The sequence below is a fragment of the Dipodomys merriami genome, unplaced genomic scaffold (assembly GCF_024711535.1).
Source record: "Dipodomys merriami isolate MVZ:Mamm:240054 unplaced genomic scaffold, mDipMer1.0.p SCAF_19, whole genome shotgun sequence".
NCBI classification, from domain to species: domain Eukaryota; kingdom Metazoa; phylum Chordata; class Mammalia; order Rodentia; family Heteromyidae; genus Dipodomys; species Dipodomys merriami.
The window spans coordinates 25,038,708-25,053,054 of record NW_027203270.1 but is presented as its reverse complement, the minus strand read 5'-3'; the positions used below and the strand labels follow the sequence as shown (position 1 = coordinate 25,053,054).

General features: G+C 49.6%; 1 protein-coding gene across 5 annotated transcripts in view; it reads left to right on the top strand.

Annotated features, from left to right (window-relative positions):
• Dcakd (dephospho-CoA kinase domain containing) overlaps nucleotides 1-13,405 on the top strand; it is a 36,274-nt gene extending 22,869 nt beyond the window's left edge. For 2 of the 5 annotated variants that reach the window (XM_070027903.1, XM_070027902.1), the window contains exons 2-5: nucleotides 5,342-5,535; nucleotides 5,862-6,065; nucleotides 9,609-9,696; nucleotides 11,728-13,405. In XM_070027903.1, coding sequence (XP_069884004.1) covers nucleotides 5,424-5,535; nucleotides 5,862-6,065; nucleotides 9,609-9,696; nucleotides 11,728-12,019 — 696 coding nt within the window. In that variant the 5' untranslated portion in view covers nucleotides 5,342-5,423 and the 3' untranslated portion in view covers nucleotides 12,020-13,405. Of the gene's footprint in view, nucleotides 1-4,600; nucleotides 4,651-5,338; nucleotides 5,536-5,861; nucleotides 6,066-9,608; nucleotides 9,697-11,727 lie in introns of all 5 variants that reach the window. The other 3 variants (XM_070027899.1, XM_070027900.1, XM_070027904.1) reach the window with 2 other exon arrangements.
• Nucleotides 13,406-14,347: the final 942 nt, after the last annotated feature.

Here is a 14,347-nt window from a genome sequence, read left to right as displayed (position 1 = left end):
CTTTTACTACTTATGTGGTGCTGAGGAATCGAACCGAGGGCCTCATGCATGCAAGGGAAGCATGCTACTATTGAGCCACCTTCCCAGTCCCTGGAAGGCAGTTTGGAAAAGGTCAGAGATGAGCCCACCATTTAAGGAGCAGGATAGAATTCCATCCTCCTAGCCAGGCACTCTGGTGGCTCATGCCTGTAATCCTAGCTACTCAGGAGTCTGAGATCTGAGAATCACAGTTTGAAGGCAGTCTAGGCAGGAGAGTCTGTGAGACTCATCTCCAGTAAACTCAGAAAAAGCTGGAAGAGGGGCTGGGAAGGTGGCTCAGTGGTAGAGCACTTGCCTTGCATGCATGTGGCCCTGGGTTCGATTCCTCAGCACCACATAAGCAAAAAGAAAAAAGCCGGAAGTGGCACTGTGGCTCAAGTGGTAGAGTGCTAGCCTTGAGCTGAAGAGCTGAGGGACAGCGCCCAGGCCCAGAGTTCAGGCCCCACGACCGGAACTAAAAAAAAAAAAAAAAGCTGGAAGAGGCCCCATGGCTCAAGTGGTAGAGTGCTAGCCTTGAGCAGAGAGGCTCAGGGACAGTGCCCCAGGATTGGCAAAAAACAAAACAAAACAAAATAACAACAAAAAACAAAAACAAGGATTTAATCCTCTTCTCAGGCCTTTGAGCTTACAGATTTGCAGACACTGGCTCTCTACCTTGAAGTCCCTGCTACCTTTTCTCTACACTCTGTGACTTTCCACTGTCATGGAGAATTGTGTGTGTATGTGGGGAGGGGGGGATGGGGGAGGCGGTGAGCATTGGATGTGGCTCCCTTGAGATCAAAGTTTTGCTTTTTTTCCAGCTTCCATTTTCCTGCACTGAGCATTAGCTTCTCTATTGTCAAGCTCTGCCAGTAGCCTTTGACATACAGAGGATTGGCCATGGCATTCCTTGGTTCACAGATGGACATTTATTATCTGCGCCCAGGAGAGAAAGAAGTATCCATGAACTTCACAGCCTCTCCCAGTAGCTGCCCCAGCCCTGACACTGGGAGCCCATCCCCATTCACATGTGTGGAGGCTGAGACCTAGAGAAGGCAAGCAAGGCCTTTGGGGTTGTACTATTTGTCATTTATGGAGCACTGTCCACCGTGAGCCAGGCTGGTGAGATAGCTCCCTGAAGTTGTATGGCAGAGTTCAGAGACTAGGACTCAGGCCTCTTAGCTGCTTCTGACCTAGCTGCTTCTGATTAGTCAGGCTGGAGTAGAGCTTGCTTTCTGAACCCTTTGACAGTTTCATGGAGGATTCACACCATAGCCAGTGAGTGAGGCTCTGGCGGGGGAGATCTTCCCAAGGAAAGAGGCCTCTGCCGCCCGTGGGTACCAGGTTCATGATATTGTTTCAAAAAAAGAACTTTAGTAGAATATGTAAAGGTAGAACCTAAGATAGTTTATTAGGAAACGGGGGGGGGGGGGGAGGGCAGGGCACAGCAGGGTGTAACACTCATAAAAATAGGTGTGAGTGCATCTAGTAAGAGGCATGTAAGCTGGGCATCTCCAATTAACCACAAAAAGCTGGAAGTGAATCTGCAGCTCAAATGGTAGAGTACTAGCCTTGAGCACAAAGTTTCAAGGACAGTATCCAAGCCCATAATTCAAGCCCCAGGACTGGCACCAAAAAAAAGGCACCTGAATGTTCTCATGTACCCAGGGGAATTTATAGAAAAAAATCAAGCTGGGGCTTCCGGTGTAAATTTACCTTAGGATAAGTGCTGCCGTTTGTTCTGGAAACCTGGCATATCCAGCCCTTCCTGCTGGTACTCTGAGATATTCGGACTGGTCAGTCTACTACATTTGGGTCATTGTGGCAGAAATGTCTTCTTTTCCTTTAAACAAAGGATGGCTTTCATCTGGTGCATCTTTTAAGCTAGGAGCTTAAACTCCTTAAGATATTTTTTCCTGGGCTGGGAAGGTGGCTCAGTGGTAGAGCGCTTGCCTTGCATGCATGAGGCCCTGGGTTCAATTCCTCAGCACCACATAAGCAAAAAGAAAAAAGCCGGAAGTGGCGCTGTGGCTCAAGTGGTAGAGCACTAGCCTTGAGCTGAAGAGCTGAGGGACAGCGTTCAGGCCCCACAACAGGATCCCCCCCAAAAATTTCCCCCTTTGTAAACACTTCTCTGATCACAGGAGTTATTTTGCCAAATGTTTTTTCCCCAGGATGTCTTTCTTTAAGATATTCTTAGTCATTTCTCAGACTGCAGTAATCATTTGGGCAAGCAGGCAAGGTCAAGAGGGAGAAAGCGACTTTAAAAAAAAAAAACAACAACAACAAAAAACCATAGGTGTAGTTTAGAGAGGGATTATGCAGCTTCAAGTGAAAGAAGTCCTGCCCATGTGCTTTCAGTCAAGCTATTCGCTGATAGAATGTTTGTCTCTGAATTCCTGGCTTCTGTTTCTCATGCCTCATTTTCCCTGACCTGTCCTGCATCAGTCCCTCTGCTCTGTGAAAGTCAGAGTGGAATGAGGAAAATGTATTGGATTGTGGAGAATAATGACTTGATTCAGAGCAAGAAGAACAGAATCATGAATATGGGTTCTCAACTTGGCCATGTGTGCCTGGGGAAGCTGCTAACAAGTTTGAGTGGGACTTGAAGAAGGCATAGCAGCTAAGCCTCCATTTCCCCTTCGCTAGGCCTTGACAGGAGGGTCCTTGCTTTGCTGTGGGTCTTCTTCCCATTCCCCCAACAGCTAGTGTGGGGCAGCAAGTGTGGAAGGAGCTCACACAGCAGCTGGCCCAGGTGAACACTGCCTGACTGCTCTCGCTCCTGTCAGTGCTCTGTTCCTCCCAGCTGTTCTCATTTGTTCCTGTCTCCAGTTTCCCCATGGTCAAGACCAAGGTCATCGCAACCATTGTGGCCAAGCACACAGTCTCAGTCAACAGTTGGTAAAGGAATGAGCCGCTGAGGGGCTTGCTGGACAGTAGCAGCTGGTACTTAGCCCCTTCAGGCCAGCAGTCCAGACCCTCCCCAGACACATGCTTGTCTGTCCCCCTGGCCTTCCTCACGGAGGCCAACCACCCATCTGTTCCCACAGATGGCCATCCAAGACACTGAGAAAAGAAAGGAAACTATTCATTAGATTTCCCTGAGAGCCTACAGTTTACATTGGGGTGCTGAAGCTCTTGCTCCCATTCTGCAAAAGAAAACACTGCAGTATTTATCCAACTAGATAGGTGACCCGAGTGATAGAGCACTTGCCTAACAATCACAAGGCCCTAAACCACAGAAAGAATGAAAGGAAGAAAGAAATCACTTCTCTTCGCTACTGAATCCATTTGCTTCTAGATAGGTTCACCTTTCTTATTTTGTAAGTCTTAAGTTAGCTGTTCCTTCCTTGAGTACATTAAAGACCAGAGTCTACACAAGCCTCTGCTAACAGCCATGGCCTGGGCAGGTCCCTAATGTCTCTGCTCACTGTGTCTATGAGTGAAGAATTAGTCTAATTCCTGCTCCCCAGAGAATCTAGTTCACCAAGTCTCAGGACAGGTCTGGGCATCTATGTACAGGTGAATTGGGATCTGCTATGCCAGCTGGTCTTCCAGGCCACTTCAGCTTAGCCTGGCAAAGGAGTGACAAAATCTTGCCTCAATGACAAGAGATCAGAGCCCTGTCTTTTGCCTTCTCACCAGACTTGACCTTTCCCACTCTTGCTCCTCCAGACTGGTCTACAGCAGAAGAAAAGCTTACTTTAATGAAAGCAGCACCGGTTGGGAAAGCCAGACACCAGTGGCTCCTAACTTTAATCTTTGGAGGCTGAGATCTGGAGGGTCACTGTTTAAGGCAACCTAGGCAGAAAAGTTCACTAGACTCCATCTCTAAAATAACCAGCAAAAAGCAGCAGGGCTAGAGGAATGGCTCGTGATAAACACCAGCCTAGCAAATGTCAGTTCAATCCTCAGTATTCTCCATCCCAGTAAAAGAAAAAAGAAGAAAAAACCACTGGTGGTGTATTCTCTACTGCACATCTTCAGCTAAATGGCCCAATTTCTCAGTATTGGGGTTTGAACTCAGAACCTTGCACTTACACTACTACTTAAACTATACTCTAGACTTCCTTTTTGCTTTAGTTGGATCTCTGGATGAGGAAAGTGGTAGATATTCTCTCTGCCCTTGAGCCTCTGGGTGAGAATGAGCCCAGGCAGATTTAAACTTAAGGCTGGTTCCCTGCCATCCCAAGGCACACACCCACTCAGCCCATATGTGAGCAGCTGCCTCCCCTGTGCTTTGGTTTGTCATCAGGGGAGGCAAACTCGTTTCAGGCTAAGCCTGAGCAGAGTATAATTAGGACAGCAAATCTGCTGTTTAACAAATAGGTCCTATGACAGATTTCAAAGACCTGGCGAAGGGACTTGAGGTTGAAGGAAGGGTGGTTTGATAAAATTGCTTCCAGCCAGGGCATCAAGTCTAAGACATGGTTACCCAATTCGCTGCAGAAAATGTAGCATGATCATTGTGGGGCTGCTGAGGTGGTAGGAGTGGGCATGATTTTGTCAGTTTCTTTGTTTTCCTGTGCCTCACAGTATTACCCCTCCCTCCATCCTAATCACTAGCCTCATTTCCATCCAGGCATCAGTGGCTTCTGCCAGCAGGGAGCAAGCAAGCCAAGTAGTCATGAGGTGAGCTGAATTCAAGCTTCAGTATTTCCACACCACACCACACCCCCCCCCCCCCCCCCACACACACACATACACACAAAAAGTAAAGAAGGCCTGGGCGTCCAGACTTTATTTTGGTTCTTCCTGATTCAGGCAGAACCATAGTGTCCCAGACTAGAGGGAAAGTCTGTGGAGATCTGAGGGTGTCTTGGGTTCACCACAGATTGACAGATGTCTTTTTCCTGTAGGAAGTCTTCCAGCAACAGAGCCTGCTCCTTCCACTGAGCATTCTACCTAACAGCCTCAACCATGCCCTACCTGCTGAATTGACTTGTCCTTCCTCCCATCCCTTCCCTCCTTCCCTTTCTCCCTCCCTCCCTCCCTCCCTTCCTTCCTTCCTTCTCTCCCCTCCCCTCCCCTTACTCTTCTCCTGTTCCTCTTTTCCTTCCTTCCCTTCCTTTCTTTTTGGTGATAGTGCATTTGGGAGTTAGAGCCCCACACTTGCTAGGCAAGCACTCTACCATTTGAACCAGCCCTGTATCAGTGCTACTTAACAAATACTACAGTGTTTCTTCTTCAGAAACCTCAGAGCTCTCCAAGCCTAGACTTGGGCCCTGCCTGCCCTGCCGTGTTTCCCTTTCCTTCCTATGCCTTCCTCCCCGAGTCCTGTGGCAGCCCAGTGCTGACCAGTCCTGTCTGCTTCTATCAGCAGGTCCTTCTGGTGTTGATCTTCTCACCAGTGATTCCCTGGCTTCCAGCTCCCAGTCTGGCTGAACTTCCTCTTTCCCCAGAAGATGTTCCTGGTAGGCCTGACAGGGGGCATTGCCTCAGGCAAGAGCTCTGTGATCCAGGTATTCCAGCAGCTGGGCTGTGCAGTGATTGACGTGGATGTCATTGCCCGGCATGGTGAGTTGGAGGGGAGATGGACTTGCCCACAGAACCTTGCCTGTGTTACCTTTCTTCCATTAGTTTCCTTCTTTTTGTAAGTCCTCTTGAGGCCTTGAAGGAGAGAGGCTTTGTTGTTGGCCCTGATCTGCCTTCCTGCCTGCCCCAGTTTGCCAGCTCACCTCCTCTTTGCCTGGTCTATCAGGCTCTTTCATGCCCCATCAAGCCTGAGGGTTCTGCTCTTTCCTCACTGTTTTTTCTCCCTGCTCCCCATTTTGTTTCTGTTCCAATGGAAAGAAGCAACCGTGGGTTCCCCCATCATTTTGCCTCTTCTTCTCCTACCACAGTTGTCCAGCCGGGGTACCCTGCTCACCAGCGCATTGTAGAGGCCTTTGGCACTGAGGTGTTATTGGAGGATGGAAACATCAATCGCAAGGTCTTAGGGGACCTGATCTTCAACCAGCCTGATCAGCGCCAGCTGCTCAACTCCATCACTCACCCTGAGATCCACAAGGAAATGATGAAGGAGACCTTCAAGTATTTCCTCCGGGGTGAGACCTTAGGAAGGGTTGGCAGGGGTGCCGAGCCCCTGTAGGGCTGGGGCTTTTTCTCAGTGAAGGTTGGGGCCAGGGAAGGAGAACTGGTCATCCAGGCTGCAGACTTCACACTGCTTATTAGCACTCCTCTCTGCATAGTCCTGTGCCACACCCTAGAGAAAGCAAGCATAGTCCCTTACATCTTAGGAAGTGGACAGCTTAATTAGAAGAGGCATGTGAGAGTTTTGAGCCGTGATCCCCAGGAAGTAAGAAGTACTGTAATGAAAGCTGATGAATGATGCAGTTGCAGACCTGAAGTCATGTCTTGGCTCTGATAGTATCTAGTTGTGTCAATTGGTTGAATGGTCTGTTTCCTCAGCTGTTGGGAAGATGCCAACCTTGAAAAGCTGTAGGAAGACAGTATTCATGTCAGTGACCTGATTGTCTCACAAATAGAAAGCATAGTCAGTTGGTTTTGGTGCTGGCCAGGAGGAAGGGAACTCAGGAGAGGATCCTCTTCTGGGACTAGGCCTCCACAGAGGCAGTCAGCCTGGAAGGTCCAGGGCAGCCAGGGATGTGGCAAGATGGAAAAGTAGAGTGTTTGAAAAGTCAAGGTCCGGGCTGGGAAGATGGCTCAGTGGTAGAGCGCTTGCCTTGCATGCCTGAGGCCCTGGGTTCGATTCCTCAGCACCACATACGCAAAATGAAAAAAGCCGGAAGTGGCGCTGTGGCTCAAGTGGTAGAGCGCTAGCCTTGAGCTGAAGAGCTGAGGGACAGCGCCCAGGCCGAGTTCAGGCCCCACAACCGGACCCAAAAATTAAAAAAAAGAAAAATCAAGGTCCTTCGTCAGATAGGAAGAACCTTCACTGTGTTCTGTAAGACAGTATTAGACAGGAGTGACCTGACAGCTTTCTAGGATGGAGTCAGACACCAGAAGGAAGGGCAGAGACTAGCCTGGAGATCTTCCCCATGGTCCTCCAGCTTGGGCCCCTGAGTTGAAGGCCTGGCTGCCGCCATCAGTTAGAATAGAGAGGCCTCATTATCTGGAGGGATATGAAGCTGCCTTTTGAGTTTTCTTCAGGCCTTCATATTGTGACTATGGCCAAACCCCTTTTTTATGATGCCTCAGGTTCTCATGTACTGAGTGAGGAACCTCCTTCCCTCATGCCCCTCTGCCCAATAACTCCCTTTCCAGAATAGGGTGATTTGACAAACTTCCATGCTGTTCACTCCTCCTGCCTTTCTGTTTCCATAGCTCGGCTGGGGCTGGAGCTGGCTCCTGGCATCTGTATCTCTGGGCCGACTTGTGCTGTCTGTCCCAATGTCCCTTTGCAGCCCCATCCCTGCCTCCTCTCTCAAAAAGAGTCTGTACTTTCTGCCTTTGTCCTTCTACCCATGTCTGCCAGTCCCTGTCCCCCTCCCCTTTCACTAGCGAAGCCTTCTGCCTCTCATTCCTGCCCTTTGCATTTGCTCCCAGGCCAGTTACAAGTACATCTGCAGGGCTGCAAGGCACCAGCGGGCTCTTCCCTTCTGAAATTAAGCATCGGATAATGTCACCCGCTCCAAAGCTCTCCCACTGTGTCACCCACCCGGTCTCCCCACCTCCCCATCCACCACCGTTAAATAAAAGCCAGAGAGCTCTTTTCAGCTCGATAAGGTGAAAAATGGGGACGACAGCTGTGGCTTCCATAGTCCCAGTTTTTCCCTGATGAGTATAACAAATACAACTGTCAAAGTTGGTATAATCAAACGTCAGATAAGATCACCAGCTGTTGGGGAGGTCTCTGCATAGGCTGGCGGATGTCTTAATAGAGTCAGGATGGTTTGCAGGGCTTATCAAGCAAGAGGGATGTGACAGCTGAATAGCCCTTTGCCGGTGAACCAAAGAGCTGACCACCAGCTCCCGAGAGAGGGACCCAGGAGAAAGGACAGTGAGAGGCGAGGCGATAGAAGCGGAGCAGGAGAGGAAGATAAGAGGCCCAGAGAGAATCTGCTCTTTTCTCTTGCTCTGAGCTGAAGGGGATGCATTAGAGGGCGGGAGAACCTGCACTGGCTGGCCTTCTTCCTCCTGGGAACAATAGCAATAATAAGTATTATTTAGGGGGTGCTTAGTGAGGGGCTAAGTCGTAATGTATACGTGTCCCAAACTCAGTTAATCTTTTCTGTGGTCCTATGAAATATATATTCCTTTACTTGTTGCACAGATGAGGTTTAACTCCAGGCTTCATTTAGACTTCTTGAGCTATAGGAACCCCAGGAACTCAGCTTGTCACTTCCTCCCTATCCCCATCCCCCACATCACACTTAGAGCACTGATTTCCTGTGACACCTCTGAATTGGTATGACATGTGTTTGATTCTGTGGCTAGAGTGAGACAGTATCCCTCCCCTTCTCTCCTCTCCAGCCTCTCCCAGCTTTATCTTCTCTGGGAGATTAAGAAAAGCAGAAGCAGGCAGCCTCATAGTACCTACGGGTGCTGCCTCTGTCTGGCTTGTCCTGTGCAGGGAGGGCTGGTAGTGCTGGCCTTGAGGGAGTTGTGTGCTATTAGTTAGAACTTTTGCCTCTGAGGCAAGAAACAGCTTCTTTCTTTATAGTGCTGCCGCTGGCCCTGTTTCATTAGATTCATAGTGAGCTGTAGAGATAGCGTCAGCACTCTTCTGCACGGGCCTAGGCCTGGTCTTGGCTATGGGGAGAACCTACCTTTTGGGTGGTTTTGAGCAAAGATAGAATGGAGTAGGGCAGAAAGAGCCCACCTACTCCCAGAAACTCTCCCCGGTCTCCTACAACCCTATGTCATGTTCCTACTCAGAACAACTTACTTATGTGTGTGTGTGTGTGTGTGTGTGTGTGTGTGCACACATGCTCACACATGTGTGCGCATGTGCACCAGTACTAGAATTTGAATTCAGGGCCCAGGCAGTATCCTTGAGCTTTTTTTTTTTTTGCTCAAGACTAGCACTCTACCACTTGAGCCACAACTCTACTTGGAGCTTTTTGCTGTTTAATTGGCGATAAGACTCTCAACTTTCCTGCCCCAGTTAGCTTTGAACCAACAATCCTTGGATCTCAGCCTCCTGAGTAGCTAAGATTACAAGCATGAGGCACCAGTACCCAGCTTTAGAATAACTTTTTTTTTTAATAGAATAACTTTTGAGTTTGAAAAACAAGGGGAAGTAAACCCTCCATGCCTGCCCTGACGCACCTTGTCAACTTTACTACACTGCATGAGTCTACCACTTGGGCACAGGGGAACCTCCCTGCTTCTCAGGCTCTGCCATTCCTCATTCCTGGTCTCCTCACCTTGACCTCATTTCAAGTATCAAGGCTCTTCCTTGCTTTTCAAGACCACTACAGATGCCAACCTTTCTAGACAGCCAGAAATGATTTTCTGTAACATTCTGCTCTGAATGGTAATGGAACTGGATGCTATCCAGGGTCTATCTGCCCTTGGAATGTGTCCCCTCTGCTGGGGTCCTCTTGATGGTAGGGACCAGTCACATACAGGGTCCTGTGGTATGCTTACAGAATTGAACACAAGGGTTTTCCATCTTTTCCCAGGATACCGCTACGTGATCCTGGATATCCCCCTTCTGTTTGAGACCAAGAAGCTGCTCAAATACATGAAGCATACAGTGGTAGTATACTGGTGAGTGTGTGGCCTGGCATGGCTCATTGAGAGTGGAAAAGTGAGGCATGTGCCAGGGAAATGGCTCACATCCTTTTGCCTTTTCCCCAAGGAGTGACCAGCACACACAGGGTTAGAGCAGTAGTGCCCAAGCCTATAGAAACCAACTTCTGTGCCTGTCTCACATACATCCAGGGCATGTGCGGGCTGTGAGGGGGCCTCTTTCATGCATGGGAAGGGCTCCCCCTGGTGGCTGCTCAGGGTGCTTCAGCCAGATGCCAGGCCTCGCCCCTGGCTACTGTGCTGTTATAGGCTTCCTTCAACTCTCAGAACAACTCCTACACACGCTGCTTCATTCACTTTTCAGCATGAGATGCTCAGTACAGGGATCCATAGACACTAAACTGAAGGTAGTGAAAGAATTTGTCTAAGGTCATCTATTGGCAACAGGAAGCTGTGGGGAGGAAGCTGTCAGAGCCCAGCTGAGTAGGTAGCTTTGTTCTCAGAATCCCCCAGGACATGAAGGAACTAGAACCCAGGTGTGGTGAACAGAAGAAATCAAACATGAGTCACAGTCCCCAAAGGGTGAGAGACTAGGTAAGGCTATGGGGCGTTTCTGCTTCCCAGAAGCTTCATGAGTATTGTGCTACCCACAGCTACAGCAGACACATAGGTGGGCACTTGACTCTGCAGGTATTTTGGGCACAGGGTGGCTCTCAAGAGACAAAAGCATAGGAGCTTCCTAGTACACTGGAGGTGAGCATAGCCCTTCCTTTTCTCCAAGTCCCTCATGAGCTGTCACTTAAAACTCAGTCTGAATCCCTTGAGCCTTGTGGGAACTCAGGCATCCTGGCTTTCCCATTGGGCCATACTTTTCCATGCAAACGTTGCTACCTCTCTTGCTTTTTCTTTTTGGGTGGTGGTGGTTTGAGGGACAGTGTTGGGAATTAAACCTCTAGGGTCTTGAATGTTTTAGGAAAATGTTCTACCACAGAGCTATAATCTCAGTCAGTGGGTTCTTTGTTCCCTACTTGTGGAAGAGTGATTAGTCTAGGAGGGATGCCCTGCATAACACACTTAGAACTTGATAACTAAGGATCAAGTGGAGGTAAGAAAACAACAGCAGCCCGTTGCCTCTGCAACCCCAGGATGCCTCCTTACCTGCACCCTTCCCTTGCTTATGGAAGCTTACAGAGATCCTATTGGAAGGCTGAGGTAGCTCCTAAAGAGAAGGGGCTCCGGGGACTGCATACTAGAGGGGTGACCACCATCAGCCTTGCAGGGCAGCTTCTCCAGTCTCAGGCAGGAGAGGAATTTCCTGAGGAAGGACTCTGATGACCTTATAGAGATGGGTGAAAGGCTTTTTTTTTTTTTTTTTTTTTTAAGGTTTTGGGAGACTAGATGTAGTTTAGCTTAACTGCAGTGCTTAGTCCTGTCCTGAGACTGAGGGTCTATGCTTCAAGTCTTTGCTCTTCTTGAAGTACCTCGGGCTTATTCACTCTACTTCGTGAGGGGCAGGAAACACAGCAGGTACCATCTCAGCATGGTCTTTTGCTCTAAATGTACTGAGATAGGATGTGGCGGCAGGGAAGGAGGCTCCGTGTGGCCCAGAAGTCAGCAATGATACTACAGGACCAAGGTGTTCCCTCACCCACCACCTCTGAGAAGTTCAGGGAACATCCAGATTGGGAATGCAGGCCCATGCGGGGATCCAGGATGTAGCTGATAGGTGACCAAGTCACAGTCCAGGAGCCAAGGAGAGACCCCCCTCCCCTCCCAGATGGCAGAGCATAGCTGTGCCTCCTTATTAGGGTTAGAAGCTTAGATGGCTCCTAGAGCTATAAGGCCCCCATAAAGGTGAGGTGAGGCAGGAGGGAGCTGGTGAGCTCTTCCAGTCATCCCTCTCTGGTTGTGGGAACTCAAAGAGCAGAGGATTCATGGGAAGATTTCATTCCAGCCTCTATTCCAGGCCAGGACTGACTTAGCTGCCCATTTTATCTTGCTGGTAAAAGGGAGGCTGAGGCCTATAGTTCCTTTTTGTCCTGTTCTTAGTGATCGAGACACACAGCTGGCCAGGCTAATGAAGCGGAACAACCTAAACCGAGAGGATGCAGAAGCACGGATCAAGGCCCAGCTGCCCCTGAAGGACAAGGCCCGCATGGCCAACCATATTCTAGACAACTCAGGCGAGTGGAGCATCACCAAACGCCAGATCGTCCTCTTGCATGCCAAGTTGGAGAACTCCCTGGAGTACCTGCCACTGAGGCTCGGGGCCCTCATGGGTTTGGCTGCCATTGCCAGCCTCCTGTACCTGCTTACCCGTTACCTTCTGCCTTCTCCTTAGCTGGACGCACCAACAAAGGAAATGAGGCTCAAGTCAGATATGTGTCTTTAAACACACACACACACGCATGCACGCACGCACACACACACACACAGAGTTTGAGTCAGTGCCTGTGCTGGGCCAGCCCTTCTTTGGATCACATCCTGACAGCCCAAGAAGCAACAGGTCACTGCCAGTAGGTGCTCCTTCCCACCCTGCCCTCCTCTCTACCTCTCCTTCCTTCCTTTTGCAGCCCCTACAGAATAATACCCATCATGGCAGGAAGTGGGTTCCACTTAGGCCTGTGGGCAGGGTACAGTTTCTGCAGCTCTCACATCTGGACTGCCAGAGGTTTCCTGGCTTCTCTGAACATCTATCCCATCATGACCAAAACCTTCTTAGTAAACCCTAGGGAACCCTTCTGGAGCAAGGGCTTCTCAACTTCAAACAGGACTCTCCTCTAGGTTGAAGCCTTTGGCCAGAATACAGCATGGATCATTTCATTAGAAATGCTGTGGCCAGGCAGAGGCAGAGTTTTTTGTTTTTTTTTGGGGGGGGGGTCCTGTCATGGGGCCTAAACTCTGGGCTTGGGCGCTGTCCCTCAGCTCTTCAGCTCAAGGCTAGTGCTCTACCACTTGAGCCACAGCACCACTTCTGGCTTTTTTCTTTTTGCTTATGTGGTGCTGAAGAATCGAACCCAGGCCTCATGCATGCAAGGCAAGCGCTCTACCACTGAGCCACCTTCCTAGCCCCAAGGCAGAGTTTTTCTTTTCTTTTTTTTTTTTTTTTTGTCAGCCTTGGGGCTTGAACTCTGGGCCTGGGCGCTGTCCCTCAGCTCTTCAGCTCAAGGCGAGCGCTCTACCACTTGAGCTACAGCGCCACTTCCGGTTTTCTGGTGGTTTATTGGAGATAGGAGTCTCACGGTCTCTCCTGCCCGGGCTGGCTTTGAACCGCGATCCTCAGATCTCAGCCTCCTGAGTAGCTAGGATTACAGGCGTGAGCCACCAGTGCCCGGCTAAGGCAGAGTTTTTCTAACCCATTTCTTCACGGGCTTTCTCCAGTGTTCCCTCACCCTGTCATCGGCCTCCTAGCCCTGAACTCCTACTACTCCACACACCCAAATGCTGTCTCACTTCTGTGCCTTCTCCTGTATGCTTTTCTTTTTCCTCTTCCAACTGGCTAAACCAACTCAGACACCATCTGAAGCCCCAGGCTGGGTTAGGTGCTCTGTGATACCAAACTCCCTTTTTTGCTTTAAGCGATGGTATAGTAATCAGCCAGAAGTTAGTTGGTTTTCTGGAGACTGTAAGCCACTTCAGGGCAGGGCTGTCTTAGTCATCTCGGGGTTCTAGTCTAGAGCCTGCTCACTGTTGGTGCTCAATAAATTGTTGATCTCAACTACCTACATGGGGTTCCACAGGGTCTCTTCTCACACTGAAGCCTGGGACTCAGAAGCATGCCAGTGGGTCTTGCAGGCCTCAGTGAGAGGTAGTGGAGGTGCCCAGGCTACATGGCACCCCCTACTCTTCTACTGCTCTCTTTCTTACTCAGCCCAATTAGACCTACAGACATTAGCCTTCCCTACCAGCGCCTGCAGACCTGCTGATGTGTGGATCCTGCACTCAGCAGCCTAATAAGGCCAGAAATGAGTGTGACTAATGTGATTGTGGTAGTGGTCATATTTAATACCCCTTTTCCCAAGGCTGTTCATACCTCAGAGACCAGCTTGTTAATTTACTGCACGCTCCCAGGCACAAAGAAGGGCTGGGCCAGGTAGTGAGGAAAGTGTTGGGCAGGTGATGGAAGCTCCTCGCTTCCCCAGTTGGGCAGGGCCCGTCAGGATTGGGAAGAGGCGACCCTCCACAGTGCCTTGTTAGCCTAGTAATGGAGAAAATGACTTTGTGAATGTCTGTGATGCTGGACACTGGTGTGTGTGTGTGTGTGTGTGTGTGTGTGTGTACTGGTGTGTGTGTGTGTGTGTACTGGTGTGTGTGTGTGTGTGTGTACTGGTGTGTGTGTGTGTGTGTACTGGTGTGTGTGTGTGCACTGGTGTGTGTGTGTGTGTGTGTGTGTGACAGTTCCAGGCACAGAAATGGAGGGCTTTGATTTGGGTCTCACAGCCAGGCTCTGAGCTGTGTAGGCCCAGAGCCTCCTCCAGGAGAAATAGCCCAGGGCTGGGATCCAGCTCTATCTCCTACATGCAATGGAACCTGTAACCCTCTTGGGGACTAATAAAAACCTGGTAGTTTCCCCTATTAAGTAGGTGTGTGGTGCTTATATCATAGGCACTAATAAATGGAAGATTGAAAACATTTTTTTTGTTTTGTTTTTAGTGAAAGCATTTTGTGA